At 35.0% G+C, this 16,741-nt stretch overlaps 2 protein-coding genes across 3 annotated transcripts; one reads left to right on the top strand and one right to left on the bottom strand.

Annotated features, from left to right (window-relative positions):
* The first annotated feature begins 440 nt into the window (after nucleotides 1-440).
* LOC131933481 (ankyrin repeat and SOCS box protein 8-like) lies at nucleotides 441-2,934 on the top strand. Of its 2 annotated transcripts, none has more exons than XM_059290231.1 (6): nucleotides 441-572; nucleotides 800-855; nucleotides 1,747-1,830; nucleotides 1,978-2,143; nucleotides 2,254-2,354; nucleotides 2,483-2,934. In XM_059290231.1, exons 1-6 carry the CDS (start codon nucleotides 452-454, stop codon nucleotides 2,801-2,803), a joined length of 849 nt encoding a protein of 282 aa, XP_059146214.1. In that variant the 5' UTR covers nucleotides 441-451; the 3' UTR covers nucleotides 2,804-2,934. The 2 variants fall into 2 exon arrangements, with proteins under 2 accessions (XP_059146214.1, XP_059146213.1); XM_059290230.1 differs by having other exon boundaries at nucleotides 800-903.
* Nucleotides 2,935-5,219: 2,285 nt separating this feature from the next.
* Nucleotides 5,220-11,135, bottom strand: LOC131933483 (zinc finger CCCH domain-containing protein 15). Its single transcript, XM_059290233.1, has 12 exons — nucleotides 10,949-11,135; nucleotides 9,058-9,159; nucleotides 8,849-8,957; nucleotides 8,572-8,706; nucleotides 8,292-8,383; nucleotides 8,051-8,153; nucleotides 7,740-7,816; nucleotides 7,250-7,318; nucleotides 7,023-7,100; nucleotides 6,820-6,918; nucleotides 6,310-6,451; nucleotides 5,220-5,953 (listed from the first exon to the last, which is right to left on the bottom strand). The coding sequence occupies exons 1-12, from the start codon at nucleotides 11,018-11,020 to the stop codon at nucleotides 5,739-5,741; spliced, it is 1,293 nt and encodes a 430-aa protein (XP_059146216.1). The 5' UTR covers nucleotides 11,021-11,135; the 3' UTR covers nucleotides 5,220-5,738.
* Between the last annotated feature and the right edge of the window lie 5,606 nt (nucleotides 11,136-16,741).

Here is a 16,741-nt window from a genome sequence, read left to right as displayed (position 1 = left end):
GACAAAATAAATGCTTTTGTTATTGTAAGACATTAGGCAATTCCTAGTCATTTATTGCATGAAATGATAGCCGACTGGTAATAGCCATACGCTGGTAATAGCCTTGGCCTTGTAAAATTTTGAATTATAAAAAAGGGTAAAAAAGAATCAGGCAATTCAATAAAGATATCTAGACAAATTTCACATTCTAATTTAACATCCCAATAAAATTAGTCCTAGTTATCTAGTAGTAGACTTAGTCTTAGACTATTACATTTAACATAGCAAAATATTTATTAAAAATAGAATTAGCAAGCATAACCAACACAATTTGATTTAGGACCTGAAATACCAAATTAGGATAGGCCCAATGTGGTTTAAGTTAAGTACAAGACTACATGATACATAAGGTATCAGTAACATCCCCTAACATAATTTTTTGTTAAACCTTGCAGATTGATGTTGGCTAGTAATGTGGTTTGTAATGGAGCAGGTCCAAGAAAAATACAGACTCTCTGACAGATTGATTCGTGCAATTAGCAATTGGCAGTTAAATGATATGGACGACGATATTCATGCTTTGATAGAATCTGGTTTGTAGATTTTATTTGTTGTTTTACTGCAGATTTTATTCAACTTCAAATATAAACATTGTAGATTCATTTGAAACAACCATTTAAAAAACAGATTTACTTCACTTACAAGTAAGACAATTATTTGTCACAAGCAATATTCTACAGCATATTCAAGTTTTAAACCAACTTAAAAAGTGAGAACTTTAAGAACTAATAAAAGAACATTTTACAATTATTTTTTTCAGGAGCTGATGTTAATCGAAGACATGGTACACTATTGCCACTTCATTGTACTTGTATGGTAGGTGACTCAGAGAAATTAAAACTGCTTCTCAAAATGGGGGCTCGGGTAAGTTGTTGAGTCATTTGGGCTCCCCAACCCCAACCCTCTTGCCTGGTTTTCTACTATACCACTGGCTGCAACATTTTTGAGGCAGATTTTTTTTTCATTACCTTAAATGTTTTCAGAAAGTTGCAGACTTTCTTTCATATAATATTTTTATGACCTATATAGGGTTTAGGTGTTATTAAATCCAATCTTTATTTCTAAATAGCTGAGGAAAATTACAGATTGAATTAATATTTGCACTTGGCTTAGATTATACTTGATATTTATTGAGTTAACTGTATGAACAAGGCAGAAAATATATCCAGTTTTCAACATTCAATTGTTGGGGACTATTTTCCTGAATTTCATAGTAACAAATATTGATCTGTTATAAATCAGTCTCATTGTTAAAAATTTTGGAATAAAAAAAAAAAGTACCAGAAAATTTCATAACAAGTAAATTGTAAGTCAACCACACCACACATCTAAAAATATACACTTCTGAAATATTCCTTCAAACTTTAAATATCTATAATTTAATATCAGACCTGTGCTACTAAATCATTGTTACATATACTTGTGAAATAATTATTAAATTTACAAAATTACTTCTAAAATTATTATTGCAAATAGAATTGATCTTATCTTTCAACTTAAAATAATGTTAACAAATTACATAGCTCATTGTTCTATGTCCTGAATGATTTGCTTTTGCCAAATCTTAAGTTGTTTGACATATACATCTGTGTATTCAGTAAATATATATATATATATATATAAATTTGCCTCTTGCTTGAAAAATATTTATTAGCTTAAATATCCAGGCACTGACAAAAAAAAATGCATTTAAATATGTTTTTTTAGGTTGACGACGTGGACGGTTATGAAAGAACAGCACTACACTATGCAGCTGAAAGAGATGAAGAATGTGTTAAAGTATTACTTGATGTAAGGAACTTAGTTTTATATGCATGCTTATTGTCTTGTCGTTATTGGTACATCTTATGTTAATATTTTGTGGTAGATGTTTCCATGCTCACTCATTTTTTCACCATTTCATCAATACTGAGACATTGACATGTTTTGTATCATCAGCATGGGGCAGATATCAACAAAGGTGATGGTAACATGGATACAGCACTTCACTGGGCATGTTACAAAAATAATCCAGGCTGTGTACGCGTGCTTTTAGAATATGGGGCTAACATCAATGCTGTGGATTATAATAACGATACACCTTTAAGCTGGGCAGCAAGAAAAGGTAGGATGTGTTAGAGTGTTACTGAAATGTAGCTTATAGTTGAATAAGCTAGTGTATTGTTACATTATTGTATTCATGTTTTAACGTAAATAATTCACCACCTTTCTTAGGAAACTTTGATAGTATCAAGATATTGCTGGACTACAATGCTGATGTTGATATACGTAATCTCAGAGGCAATACAGCACTACAACGCTCAGCTGGCATTCAGGTTTGTTAAAAAGTTTCAACTACATTTTGTGGTCATTTTGAATATTTATTTAATTAATATTTCTAACATCAAAACATTTATACTGCTGAGTTTTAAACAGTTTTCTAATTAATACCTTTTTTAATTAGGCCAGTGGATTGAACAACGAACAGGATGATGCATCTCTAGAGCTACTAATTAAAGCCTCTGGTCAGTTTGATCTGCTTAATGATGAAGGTCAGCCAGTTCCAATAATTGCCAGTGACAATCGACTAAGTGAAATATTGCGGCCTCTATGCCAGACACCTAGGCCTCTCCTTGACTTGTGTAGACGGCAGATTCGCAGGTCTATAGGTCCATGTTACTTGCCTAATGTGATTCCTTCTTTGCCTGTGCCAACTAAGCTTCAAGAGTTCCTCTTGTTAAGAGATAAAAAAGATATTCTAGGCGTTGATGGGAAGCCATCATGACACATGTAACGGATTAAATAAGTGTAGAGAGTATCAAGAACTGTGTACAACACATGAGAACTATTCTTGTAATCTTACACATCTTCCAGCTGATAGCAATACTCATTACATCTAATACACTAAATCCAACTTATCTAACTTATGTTCAGGATCATTCCTCTTGGAAACAATGCACTTGTTAGGTTGTGACATTCAGTTCTGAAAACTAAGTTACTAGGATAACTTGATTACATAGCACAGAAAGTGACTAATTCAGCAGGGGATGGATTATGGATTATTTCAATGCAGTGAAATCATGGTGGACAGCCAGTGATCATTAACCTTTTTGCTGTTAATTACTAGAAGTATGTATTTGCATAAAGTTATAAATGTGAAGTAAATGGCAGGTATGTCTTCAAGACTACCGCTTTATTGTCATGATGCTTGTATTGGAGAAAAAAAGTATTGCACACTACAACTACAATACAAAGTAGCAGAAGATAATTTATTTTCTTGAATTTTGTTTTTTCATGTTAGCATTGATTTCCCTGTGAATTTGTATGTTAAATTCTTTAACTTGTATGACTTTTTAAAATGGCTTTGTTTTTGAAATAATTAGATCTGCAAAGCAGTAGAAGAGATATAACTATGGCATTAAATGGAAAAGAGATGTCTGGTTCATAGGTGTGTTCTTTTTACCAAAGATCATGTCTGCAGATAAGTATTGTTAAGCTTTTGTCCATTTAGTTGACAAACAAAATAATGCTCAGCACTCCTAAGCTAAGAGTATAGAGCTGAAAATAAGACCTAGTTGTGGAGGTTTTTTTGTTTACTACCACATCTTTTATTTACCACAAAGATCAGTCAAAAATACAGTAAAAAAATGTAACCTGAAGAAATAAAATAGCCTAAAATATTTTTAATATGGTACTATACATTATTTTTATTTTGAGGCATTCCTGTTAAAATAGCTTAAAAGCTGTATGTATATTCAGTGGTGAAATATTCATACACTTTTTGTGTATCCATTTTTCCCCTTTTTAGTAGAAAAATTTAGTATTTTGTCTGCCGTCTCTTTGGTAATTTATTATCTAAATAGTTCATTGCATTTTCTGAGGATTAACATGATTTAACCTCATTGTTTGTTTCACTTACCATATTTGACTGATGTGTAAATACATTCATTGGATTTTCTGATGATCAACATGATTTAAAATTTGTTTTGATGTTTCAATAGCCATATTGAACTGATGTGTAAAAATGTTCTAATGATCATTATTTAAAGTTTTGATGTTTCAATAGCCATATTGGACTGATGTGTAAACATTTTCTGATGATCAACATGGTTTAAAATGTATTGGACTGATTTGTAAATACTTTCTAATGATCAACTTTATTTAAAATGTATTGTTTTTATGTTTCAATAGCCATATTGGACTGATGTGTAAATATTTTATATGTAAGTTGACTTAATTGCTTTATTGTGTGACAACTTGTACTGACTACAAGTACAAAGTTTGAAAATGTTTGTATTTGGTCAATACAAGAATTTCCTTTAAATAATCATTGATGATACCAGTGCCCCACATGCATAAAGTTTACAAGAAGGTTGACCATTATAACTGTGGATCATTATTTAGTACATTTAAAAATTGTTTTAAGTTGCATTATACTTCTATGTGGTATGTACTTTGAACAAGCAATATTTGAACAATTCATTTTAACTTATGTTATGGGAACAGATTTAGTCTTTGTAATTTTATTAGTGTTACTGTTATTATTTTAGCTAAAAATTGTAATACTTCTATTGTAATAGAAGTAAGAATACTTATAATTATGCATTATCATTTATTAATTTTGTTTATGCTTTTATTTATTTTTATGAACTGGTACCACTCTCCTCTGAGGAATTGTTATTGAGCTTAACCAGTTGTTAATATTTGCATTAGAAATATTTCATGTAGCTAAATTGGTTTTATCTAGAAGTGTTCTAAGTTCAGAATAAAATGTTTGGACTACAATTATTTGCTATGTTTGGAGGTAATCCTTATAACATTGGCTTGTTTAGTGTTGTATTAATCATAGTCTGCTAGATCATTTATTTAGTAATATTAAAACAGAATTTATTTTACTTCATAGTGGTCATGTACTTTACTGGTATTTTTGACAGTCATTAGATCTAGTTCAAACTTCCAGAGTCAGAAACTGACAATTCTATTTTGTAAAACTCTATAGTTTGTTGATTCTTGGAAATTGTATTCAGCAATGTGGTTTCATTTGTTTTATGATGTATTTTTTTTATTTATTCACTCAGCATTTTAATAAAAGATATTTTATTGTAATGTCTTGTTTGTCAAATATATTAGATACATACTTTCTTAAACCAGTGGGAACTGAGAATTTTATTTTTAAAAATCAAGACTGATGAAAACCATTAAAAATTTCAATCAATAAATCTTTTAATTTATGAAGCAACTCAGGACCAAATGGAGGGTTTTCACATAATCAAGCAAACCAATTTGAAGCTTTATACAGTGGCTCATTAAACCCTTCAAACAAATTTCATCAAAGTGTAGATACTACTAACTCCACCACTAAGTACTAAATGAAATTACAGTTCCCGTAAAACCTAATTGGTGAATTTACAACAGAAATCATGTCTAACAACCCAGGATACTTTTAAAGTCAATAAACAAAAATGAAAACCAAATGATCAAGCACTTTCAAATTTATATCTTAAAAATACTTTTTGCATTGTGGTTTAACTACAAGCTTTGAGATAAACTGGGTTTTGACATCAGTATGTTACACTTTAACTTATTGGAAGTTAGACCTGAATGACAATAAAATAAAACAAGCAGCCAAGGCTAGAAAGAGTTCACTGTTGTAAAAGCATTTGGAGAGAAGAACAGACAGACATTTAAACAAACACTAACAACACTGGGTTGGGCCTGGATCACAATGCCCCTGGCGTGTCTTCAAGTTCTAAAGTTTCTAAATCTTCCTCTATCAAATCTATATCATCCCCCGCAAACAAGTCTTCATCAATGTCAATGCCTCCATTTACTGTGGCACTAACTGCAGCAGCTATCGCAGCATCTGTTTCCTCCTGGAGTCGAGAGTCAGAAGTTGATGAAAGGGCAGCTGCTTCATCCAATTTACTTGATTCTTCTAAAAGAAAATTTAACAGATTACTCAAGGAAAGAGATTTTAAAAACTAAAAATTTATAAAATATTTACACCTTTTAATTAAATGTAATTTTTGTGCTCATGAATACCTAACAGGTTTAGAAGATTCAATTTTTATTTTGTTATATTTTAATATAAAATGTGCTACATGATCTGATATAATCAAAAGCTAAAAATACTTGCTACATTTTTCAGATCACTGGTCACAGGAAGTAATAATAAATAATTGCAAAGTAATTTATGTTATGTATAATTGTTTCCTTGTAAAGTGTAGTTAAGCTATACAATTTCTAATTTTAAAACAAGAAATAAAGTAAACAAACTAGTATCAGTATTACCACGGGCAGCTGTTTGTTGTATATGTAACATGGACTTCAAACTTTCAAGTCTGTCATCAGCAGCTTGTGTCCCTGTATTGTCCACTTCTACTGCGACCCACTGGTCATCTCTAATCTCAACAACCTTCAAGCTTTCTTCTTCCTATCAAGGTCAAGAAAATATAATTAGTTAATGCTCATCCTATAAATAAACTGGACAATAACTTTGTTCAGCTCACTATTTAAAAAAGCATATCACAAGCATTTTAGATACTTTGTTTTAAGAAAGAAGTTTTTAACTTGCTTAAAAACTGCACTAAAAACTATTGAGATTAAAAACAGAGAATTTTTTTCTTTAAACGAATCACTGGAAATCGTAACTTTTAAAATTATTTTGTTAAATCCGTTTAGTTGGACACTTTCTGCCCACATTTAAAAAATCAAGTAATCTTTAATCAACTTCTCTGTGATGCTAAGATTTCACATTTCTAATTTCAATATAAATAAAATAGAACCAAAAAGAGAGCCTACATCTTCCTCTCTTTCCCTTTCAATTTCACCCTCTTGGGCTTCATCGTCATCAGCAAGAACAAGATCAGGATTGAACTCAAACATCTGACGACCACTGATCTGTTATAAAAAAAATTATTAGATATAAATCACATTTTATTTTCTTTGGTCATATATTCTTTCTTACTTTACTAAAAAAAAGGATAAAATTTGATTTGACTTACTCCAACTGTTCGCCCAGCCTTGTAGTCAGCTTTCTTCTTCTCCTGATCTAATATGTGCTTCTCAATCTTTTCTCGTTTCTGACAATTAAATCTTTCATCATTATTGAACGCTAAGCAATAATAAGGAGTGCTAATTTAATCAAAAGTTTTACCTAATAAAATATTTCAAAGTTATAACCATAAAGAAAATCCTAATTATTTAAACAAAAACTATTACAAAAATATACCTTCCTCTCCTTCCAAATAAGAAAAGATTCTAATGTTACTTTTGTAACATTTACACCCAATGCAGCTCTCTGCAAAATGATAAAAATATACACATTGTTCTACACACTTTTAGAGAATTCACACAGTAACCATAGTTAATAATAAAACTCAATACATTTGCCTAATTTTATTTCACCTAATTTTAAACTTCATATTTTTAATGTGAAAAAATTGTAAATAGCAAAATTGTGCTATTGTCTAAACATAAACCTATACAAAAAAATAAACTATTTTTCATTATGATGGAAAATAGGTTTACAAGCTGGTTTACATAACCTATATCACATTTTTTTTTCTTAGAGCCAAAGTTAAGTTTGAAATTTTAAGAATACTTAATGAAAGTATTCAATCAAGCACTGAATGGCATTCATCATTCTGGGAGTAAGTTAAACAAGAAAATATACTGGCAGATGAGGTACTATCCAGTTATAAGACAACAACAGCAAATACCTCTGTCTCCACCAAATCTTCTATTGATATCTGATCATCTTTGTCATCTTTCTTCTGATCTTTTTTCAAAACAAAACCTGAAAAGAAAGTGGTAAGTGATAAATTGAATCATGTGAATTTATTGACTCTAGCCTGTGTTATTCATTCAGGTAAATACATCAAGAAATTTTATACAATTAAAAGTTATCCAAATACTAGTCTTATACAAGTATTACTCCTTTAAACTAGTCATCCAAACCCTTTCAATAGTATAGGTGAATAACAGTAATAATTGTATAAAAATCAGCAGTTAAAAAAATCAAGTGTGGTACCTGGTGGTAAACAATGTCTGTAGATACATTTAGCACCATTTGGACATTCCCAGAACCAACCGTACTTATTGCTTTCAACAGCATCAAGGAAAAATTTGCAAATCTGTTCAAGAAAAAAGCAAAATGCTAAGTACAAAATACTTTTAACATTTCTGCATTAAAAGATTATCATTGTCTGCTCCTATAAATAAGCCTATAAGCCTATAAAATTGTCCAATAAAACAGAAGTGAGTTGACTTACAATAGCAGTTTTGAGTTTAGCTTTATCACTTTCACCATGTTTCTGGTTGATAACATCTTCAAGCATGGCCTCATCCCAGTTCTCCATGGTATCTACAATAGTTTTTTTTTTAAATATGTGTTTTTTTAAATAAAACAGCCCTTCCTTTAATGTTTACACTGTGGTAATTTAAAATATGTATAACAAAAAGAATTTTATGATCATCTCTTGTACTGAAAACGTTTCTATTTAGTGTATTAAAATTGTCAACAAGAATTTATTAGAAAACAACATGGCAAACCTTTTTTGTCTTCATAGATATTCCTTTTTTCTCCACGGCGCTCAATTGTTAAGTCATGGGAAAATTTGCATTTATCTCCTTTAGTACACTGGCCTTGTTTGAAAAATGCACAAAGTACGGACTTGGGATCGACACCTGTTTGGAGAAATAGACAAAAAATAAAATATATAAGATATGCGCACCTAAAGGTTCAACATTCAAACCTTTATTCAGATTTTAAATAAAAGGTAGATTTGTAAAAAAAAAATTAAAATTTTTAACGTTTTTCAGTACAAACCTTTGGCAACTGTCTGTGAAACAGGTTTAAAAAGTGCATTTATTTCTTCTTGTAACTTTTTCTTTTCATCCTTTTTGTTTGTTTTTTCAGCCATTTGCTGGGCCTCAAGCTGGAATAAAAAATGTGTTTAAAAAATATTAAAATAATTTTCAGGCATTAATGGATCTCATAAAAATAGCTGGGTTTGTAGAGACAAGTGAACTACTTACGCGACTAGACTTTTGATTCCCATGCACAACTTGCTTGGTGACATTTTGAATGAACTTTTGCTGCTTGGCCCCCTTCTTATTTTTCAATCCAAAAGTTTTGTCCTATAAACAAAGAAACAATAAATGTGTGGTAGGAATTATTATCATCCAGTGATCTGCTTTGTAAATGATAAATATTTTAAGATAAGGCTGATATTTTTTAAAAACAAAAATTAAACAAATACCACAAACAACATTAATCATAACACATTAATTAAGAGGGCAAACAATACATTATTAAACTGAAGAATTATTTTCAGGTTTTAAAGAATCTTTTACTATCCTGTTAAATCTTGTGGAGCAAGAGGCGGCTTCACCTCTCCACCGGACTGTTTTGAGCAGCTATCTTAAATTTAGCACATTTATTGAGGAGGCCTATGTCTATCTAAACTAACTTTGATATAGGCTACTTATTCATATATGTATGACGGAAACAACCTAAACCTTTTCAGCTTATACTTTATGCACATCCAAATATTCATGATGTATTATGTGTGGATTTTAAAATTATTTGGATCAAATAAGTTTTGTTTGATGAATAGCAAAGGAATAATAAATTTCATATCCTAATTGGTCAATGTTAACGTATGCAGCGCAGTTATCAATATTATGTGTTCCAGGTAGAGTGTCCTTAATTATGTAGGAGTGTATAGTGATTGCTGCTCTATCTTGTAATTCTAACAAGAAATGCTTCCTACTTTCCCTTTCAATGCCTACTAAGATCCAGTGGCCCTCATGGCCTTGTTCAGAACAGTATTTCAGAGGAAATATTACTTCATCAATTTCTAAATTGATGGATTCACTGTTGATATCTGTTCCACATATTTCAGTCACATTAAATTGCAGTAGTTGCTCCGTTTGATCACTAAGATTTCTGCAATATTTGCCTCATGTTGTACTGTGTCCGTAAGTACAATATTATAACAGCACGTTAAAGTGTTAGATGGCTGTTGTAAAGAATCCATTGTCTTGAACCACAACCATCAGCTCACTGCCTGTTTGTTGCATTGTCCAAAAAAAACTGAATTTCCAACCAGCCAAATTGTGACCCATGTTTGCAATTGTTGAGAAAGAGTTGACATGCTCAAAACTTCACCAAGTAGATCTATGTCACATGCAATTATCGTATTGCTGGCACAAATAAGGTTGGCACCAATGATCTGTCTGCCTTTAGCCCTTATTAAATATAAACAATGCTCAAGTAAACAATCATGAATGGCTTTACAGTCACTACAACTGCAGCACTTCTGGGATAATGGCAGATGCAATATTAATATTCATTACCTATTCATTATGGATGGTGACCTGGGAATATTTTTAAATCCAAGCAAGGAAGTTGACAATGACAAAAGAATGGTGAATCAGAAAAACCTGCTTTTATTTATTTTAAGAATTCATGTACTCTGAACCAACCAGTGTACAACACACACACAACAAACGTTAAAGGACCTGTATTAAGTAGAATCTAACTAGATCTAGATCTAAATATGGACACACTATCTTAGAATGGGACGGAGTGGTCTAGCTAGCGGTAGAGAGCTGGACTGCTAACCCATAAGTCTCGAGTTCGAATCTGGGTTCAAGTCAGTAGACCGTCCCTGAGTCCACCCAACTCTGATGGGTACCTAACTCACGTTGGGAAAGTAAAGGCGGCTGGGCATAGTGCTGACCACACTATCTCTTCATATGCCGAGGTCACAGAAACAAGTGAACTCTACTTCACTTGTCCCATAGACCGTCATGTTTAAAAGGGAAACTACTTTTTTTTTACTAGCCTATCTCAGACTTATGACATCCACTATTCTAACACTAACAGCAGTTAACTTTTAAAGTTTAAAGTAAGACCTCACACCTCAATTATCTTATCCTTTTTTTTCGCTTCGGTCTTTTTACTGGGTTCATTTGGTTTTTTCTTTGGTGGCATTTAACTGTCTATATGAAGTAAAAAAGAAGTAAAAAGTACAGCAGAATTGTATTGATTGGAAATTACACCACACAACTCAACACGGCGAAAAACCGGAAACCAAATTTATTGGTCAGACTATTCACCGAGAAAATGTGAATAAATTTATTAACTTAGCCTACACGTTTAAGTTAAACACAAGACGTACCTTTAAAACGGTCCGTAACAATCGACTTCAACAACCCGCTCCCGACAAAAATAGCCCCGAAGAAAGGGCCCCTACATAATGGCTCCCGACAAATGGATTCCCGACGAATTGGCAACTGACCAGTGGTTCTTCCACACCTTTTTCTCCGCGGGGGGACTTGATATTTTCGGGGGGGGGGGGGGGGGGAGACAACATTCTCCGAGGGGGGGGGGATGGCGCACACTGAGTATATGTTTTTCTTTATAAATTCCATTTCGTTCGGTGGGGGGGGGGGCGGTAGACTTTCTTCGGGGTGGGGGGACAGACCCCCCCTCCGAAGAGATGCCTGAAAGAAACTCTGCTGACGAATGGGCTCACGCAGTAGCGTTTCTAGTTTCTAGGTCGGGTGTCAGGTGAACGTTGGTGTCACTCAGCCCCCCCCCCCCACCCCGATAGGTCTAAACTTTGCCTGCATAATATCAGTCGGCTATTAATACAGCTTGATCTAACATTGTTTCTCTATGGTCAGCTAGTTTACATTATGATTTCACTTTTCTCTTTTTATTTCCATACTAGCGTACCCACCCGCCCCCCCCCTCCCCCCCCCCCCCCCCGCGCGTTGCCGCGGGGATAGAAGAAAGTCTGACGAAATATATTAGAAGGATATCACCAATGCATTACCAATCATATGTTCTTAAACGCGTGTCCTTCTTTTCTAAAACTGTGTTATTTAAATGTAAACAATGCTTGCGCTTGGATAATAATTATCGGGACACGGGTTTTCCTACACTACCGCATGAAAACCTTGAGTGTACATTAATCACTCACCGAAATAATGAGGTAGAACACACTTCGGTGACCACCCATGTGTCAGGGACGTAGAGGGGCGCTCTCAGGAGCCCCCCACCCCCCGTACGGCCCCTGACTCCTTAAAACTAACAGGCGCCATCATGCTCATAGGATAACCCAGCGTGCCAATAGCATCCTGTTAATAATGATGCAGATTTCGCCATTCGCTAAAGTGACACAAATGAACAGATTTTTTTTCTTTAACACGTAAAAAAATTATTTGACGTGTTTTAAACATCAGTGTGACTGATGCAATATGCTAGCGTTACTAATGGTCTATTATTAGATGCTCGATCTCAATTTCTGACTGGATCGTCTAATAATAGATGCTTATTGCATCATTCGCAAAGTGACGAAACTCTACAGTAGGCTCCTGATATTCAAAAAGTTATTTTTTCATCTTTCGCAACGTGGCGAAACTGTACAGGATTTCCTCGCGTTACAAAGTTATTTTTAGAAGCCTGTTGTAGTTTTACTGCTGAATACAGTAGTACCCCTGCAGGACGCTCGATTAACGGATGCCAATGCCAACATAGTCGCTCTAAAACTTTGGGCGTCACACCGTGTATTGACGAAAATTGTACCCTACATGGCGCCGCCCATAAGAAACTTTAGTTTACTTTTTCGCAGAAATATTCTCGGGAGTATTCTCATCTACTCCCTTAAGTTTCATGACACTCGGATGAACCGAATCCGAGTTTTATTTTTTATATACCGTGTATAGAGAAAAAAATTGCTCCCCCAGGGGCACCGCCCTTGCAAATAATAATTATTTTTTTGTGTGCAGAACCCTACCTTTGAATGCTCTAATCATCTCCCCAAAGTTTCATGGTACACGGATGAACGGTGTGAAACCGAAATGGACTTTTAACTTTATAAACCGTATATAGACAAAAAACAAATCGCGCCCTGCCGGGGTGCCACCCCTGCGAATTTGAAAAGGTTTTTAGCGCAGAAACCTCCCCAAGAAATAAATTCAACTTCTTCCCAACGTTTCATGGCGATCGTGTGAACGGTGTCACAGCAATTCACTTTTATTATTTTTATATACGGTATAGAGAGAAAAATCGCACCCTCCCGTGGCGCCGCCGTTGTGAAATTAAAAATTATTTTTTTACAGAACCCTTCCCCAAAGTGTTCTAATGAACTCCCCAAAGTTTGATGGCGATCGGATGAACGATGCCAAACCAAAATCGACTTTTACTTTTATATATCGCATATAGAGAAAAAACCAATCGCGCCCTGCAGGGGCGCCACCCCTGCAAATTTGAAAATGTTTTTAGCGCAGAAACATCCCCATGAATAAATTCAACGTCTTCCCAAAGTTTCATGCCTATCGGATGAACGGTGTCACTGCAATTCACTTTTATTATTTTTATATACCGTATATAGAGAAAAATCGGACCCTCCCGTGGCGCCGCCCTTGCTAAATTAAAAATGATTTTTTACAGAACCCTTCCCTAGAGTGGTATAATGAACTCCCCAAAGTCTCATGGCTATCGGATGAACGATGCCAAACCAAAATCGACTTTTATTTTTATATACTGTATATAGACAAAAAACAAATCGCGCCCTGTCGGGGCGCCACCCCTGCGAATTTGAAAATTTTTTTTTCGCAGAAACCTCCCCAGGAATATTCTCAACAACTTCACAAAGTTTCAAGGCGATGTGATGAGAGGTGTAGTAATGCATAAAGGACAGACACACACAGACACACAAACATACATTGCTTTATATATAGATAGATATACTTTTACTAATTTTTACGTTGGTGTCACCCCCCTAAATGGTGTAACCCGGTGCGGTCTGCACCCCCGCCCTCGCTACGCATCTGGGCTCACGGCATATTGGCTCACGACTAATGGGCTCACAACATATCAGTTGCACACAAAATGACTCCCAACATCTCTGCTCCGGGAAAACTAATTCTATGACAACATTTGGCATAGACGTTACGATTTTATCAAACCCACCAACAACACGACGCAGTTACTGTCTCTGCTACCACTATAATCCCTTTAGTCTGATAGAAAAACTTCTACAAGAACCAACAGTATTTCATAAACAATTCGAGCGCTTAACAGCAAAGTGTCACAGATTTTTACACTTTTAGTAATGTTGTATTAACCCCAGTGAAGACTTGTTGCTTAAAAGCGACGACGTTTTTTTTTTGGAGCCGAAATGACGGGAGCCGTTTTGTCGGGAGCCTTAATGACAGGATCCTATTTGTCGGAAACCTAAATAACGGGAGCCTTTTTGTCGGGGCAATGAAGTGATGAGAGCATTTTGTCTGGACCGTTTCATCACTTGTCGTTTTTACGCCGCACGTACTCGCACTTACGATCATTTTATTGACCCTCTCAGGACTGTGCACATATTTCCTTAGCACAAAGATATGAAAATGTAAACAACGTGGCCCACAGTAGCGTCACAAAGCGGGGACGAAGGTAGCGGCCCGCACCGGGTAACACCATTTAGGGAGGGGGGAGGTACTTAAAATTTCCGCGGCGGAGCATTTAAAATTTCCGATGGACGGTCGACGTGTTTCTCCCTCCTGAAGAGATGCCTGAAATAAACTCTCCATACCCCCCCCCCCCCCCACACACACACACACTAAATCTGTGGTGTTATCTTTATCTACAATCACTAACCCAGCCTGTAACGTGAAATATTTATAAAAACATGTTAAAACTGTTGTGTGAAAGATTGGCAAACCTTCTTTGCCTTCTTGCACTTCTAGACATAGCTGTAAAACACGTTTAAACACATGTGAAACTACAGTGCAGTCGGAACGCGATACTGGGAGTGGGGAATGGGTCTGGGGTGAGACGAAACATGATGGACCTTCGCATGGGGGTCATCCATAAATGACGTCACGCTTTTTTGGACGATTTTTACCTCCCCCCTCCCCTCCGTCACACGTCGTCACAAAAAGCCAGACCCCCCCCCCCCCTTTAAATGACGTCACACCTCAACCTACAACCCACCCCCCCTCAAAATTGCAGTTGAATTTTTCTAAAAACATCGATATTTTTCCAAAATCTTGTCAGAACGCTGTCAACATAGAGTATTTTGATCAATTCCTATTACAATTTATCAAAACCATTTTCTAAAACGCGAAATAAGGTCTAAAATTCGTTTTATAATGTTGCTTTTTTATAATGCAAAAGTGTGACGTCGCACCATCTAAACCCCCCCTCCCCTCATCACACACCGTCACAAAATTACGGACCCCCCTCTCCCCTACGAGTGTGACGTCATTTATGGATGACCCCATGGTGGCTGTACGACCTAAGTAGTTTCCGAAGACTTGTGTCTCCCTACACTATCCAAATGCTTGCTTTCAGTCTATAAAAACACTCTTACACTAGAGAAACTTCAGACGGTGTGCTTGAGTAGTAGAGAACATGCACGAAGAGCTTAAAGTGTTTATTTCAGACATTTATCTCCTGGGTTGGGGAAAACTTAAAACTTTCGTGCGTGGGGGGGGGGGGTGTCTACACTCCCCCTCACCGGAGTTTCCTTCAGGCATCTTTTCGAAGGGGGGGGTGAAGCACGTGTCCTCCGTAAAGACTTGGTTATTAATTATGGCGACAGAGGCGTAGCGACCCTCCCGGCGTCAGGGGACAAACTTTCAATTTGCCCCCCCCCCCCATATTTTAAAAATATTTATAATACAAAACTGCAGCTAAAATTAGCTTATTTTTTTTTCAACCCACTTTAGCGCCCCTAGGGTCGGCGCCCGGGGACATATGTCCCCCCCCCCCCCCCCGTCGCTACGCCTCTGGATGGCGACAATACCCCCTTCATATGCTATGTCAAATAAATCTACTTCATCTGCCATGAGGACCACCCGATCTAAATGGAACTTTAATTTTACTAGCTGTATATTACTTCACGATTTTTAATGGGTGTGTTTATTGCCGATTTTGTAAGCTCGTTTTGATCCATTCTGTTCTCTAAATCTACTGTACACAATTAACGCCAAAAAATACTGTTGAGCACAAATGTTTATTAATAACAAAATAACTGCACAAGCTATAATAACTCTGTACACACACACTAATCGATCATTTGTTAAATAATATAGAATGACTCATAGACCTATAAATTTCTAAAACAGCGAGAAAAAAATCAGATTCTGAATTGACGGAAATATTAGACATGCAATTATTAAAGATATTAGTAACAGTATTTATTGGAAGTATAAAATACATGAACAAAATCTCACCTTCTTTCCATTCTCATCAAATGGTAATATCATTATCTAAATAAAAACCAAGGTTTATAAATGTCCAATAGCAAGTGTCAGCGTTCTCTACATGATGTTCGAGGCAGCAATGTTATACTTACAGTATTACAAAATACCGTGACATAAAACACACACACACACACACACACACACACAAACGCACACGCTGATTAGTTATGCTATTTGTAATTATTATTTTTTTTACCAAAATTTTTTTTGTTCTGATAATATATAAATCTTAGCATTGTTAAAGATTGAAAAGATTTCTAAAAAAATAATGCTCCATCATTTAGTGAATTTCCTTTTGGAAGCATATACAATTGAAAATGAGGCGAGAAAAAATAGAAGCAAGCTAAATGGAAAAATAAATTAATAAATTAATTAAAAATAAGCAAACCACTCCAATATAGAACTAATAATATCACTAGTTTTGGTATGGACTTGTACTGTTACA

This window comes from Physella acuta, unplaced genomic scaffold, assembly GCF_028476545.2.
Source record: "Physella acuta isolate Inbredline_101_S28 unplaced genomic scaffold, ASM2847654v3 ptg002525l, whole genome shotgun sequence".
NCBI classification, from domain to species: domain Eukaryota; kingdom Metazoa; phylum Mollusca; class Gastropoda; family Physidae; genus Physella; species Physella acuta.
The sequence above is the reverse complement of the archived record's forward strand: the minus strand, read 5'-3'. Positions and strand labels throughout refer to the sequence as shown.

What these genes read in the sequence shown, in the direction of transcription:
- LOC131933483 (XM_059290233.1), bottom strand. Translation starts at nt 11,020, where the DNA reads ATGCCACCAAAGAAAAAACCAAATGAACCCAGTAAAAAGACCGAAGCG. An exon ending in GGAATCAAAAGTCTAGTCGC is followed by an intron (nt 8,958 to 9,057) that starts GTAAGTAGTTCA and finishes TTTTTATTCCAG; the next exon opens with CTTGAGGCCCAGCAAATGGC. An exon ending in TATCTATGAAGACAAAAAAG is followed by an intron (nt 8,384 to 8,571) that starts GTTTGCCATGTT and finishes AAACTATTGTAG; the next exon opens with ATACCATGGAGAACTGGGAT.
- LOC131933481 (XM_059290230.1), top strand. Translation starts at nt 452, where the DNA reads ATGTGGTTTGTAATGGAGCAGGTCCAAGAAAAATACAGACTCTCTGAC. An exon ending in TTCTCAAAATGGGGGCTCGG is followed by an intron (nt 904 to 1,746) that starts GTAAGTTGTTGA and finishes ATGTTTTTTTAG; the next exon opens with GTTGACGACGTGGACGGTTA. An exon ending in AAGCTGGGCAGCAAGAAAAG is followed by an intron (nt 2,144 to 2,253) that starts GTAGGATGTGTT and finishes CACCTTTCTTAG; the next exon opens with GAAACTTTGATAGTATCAAG.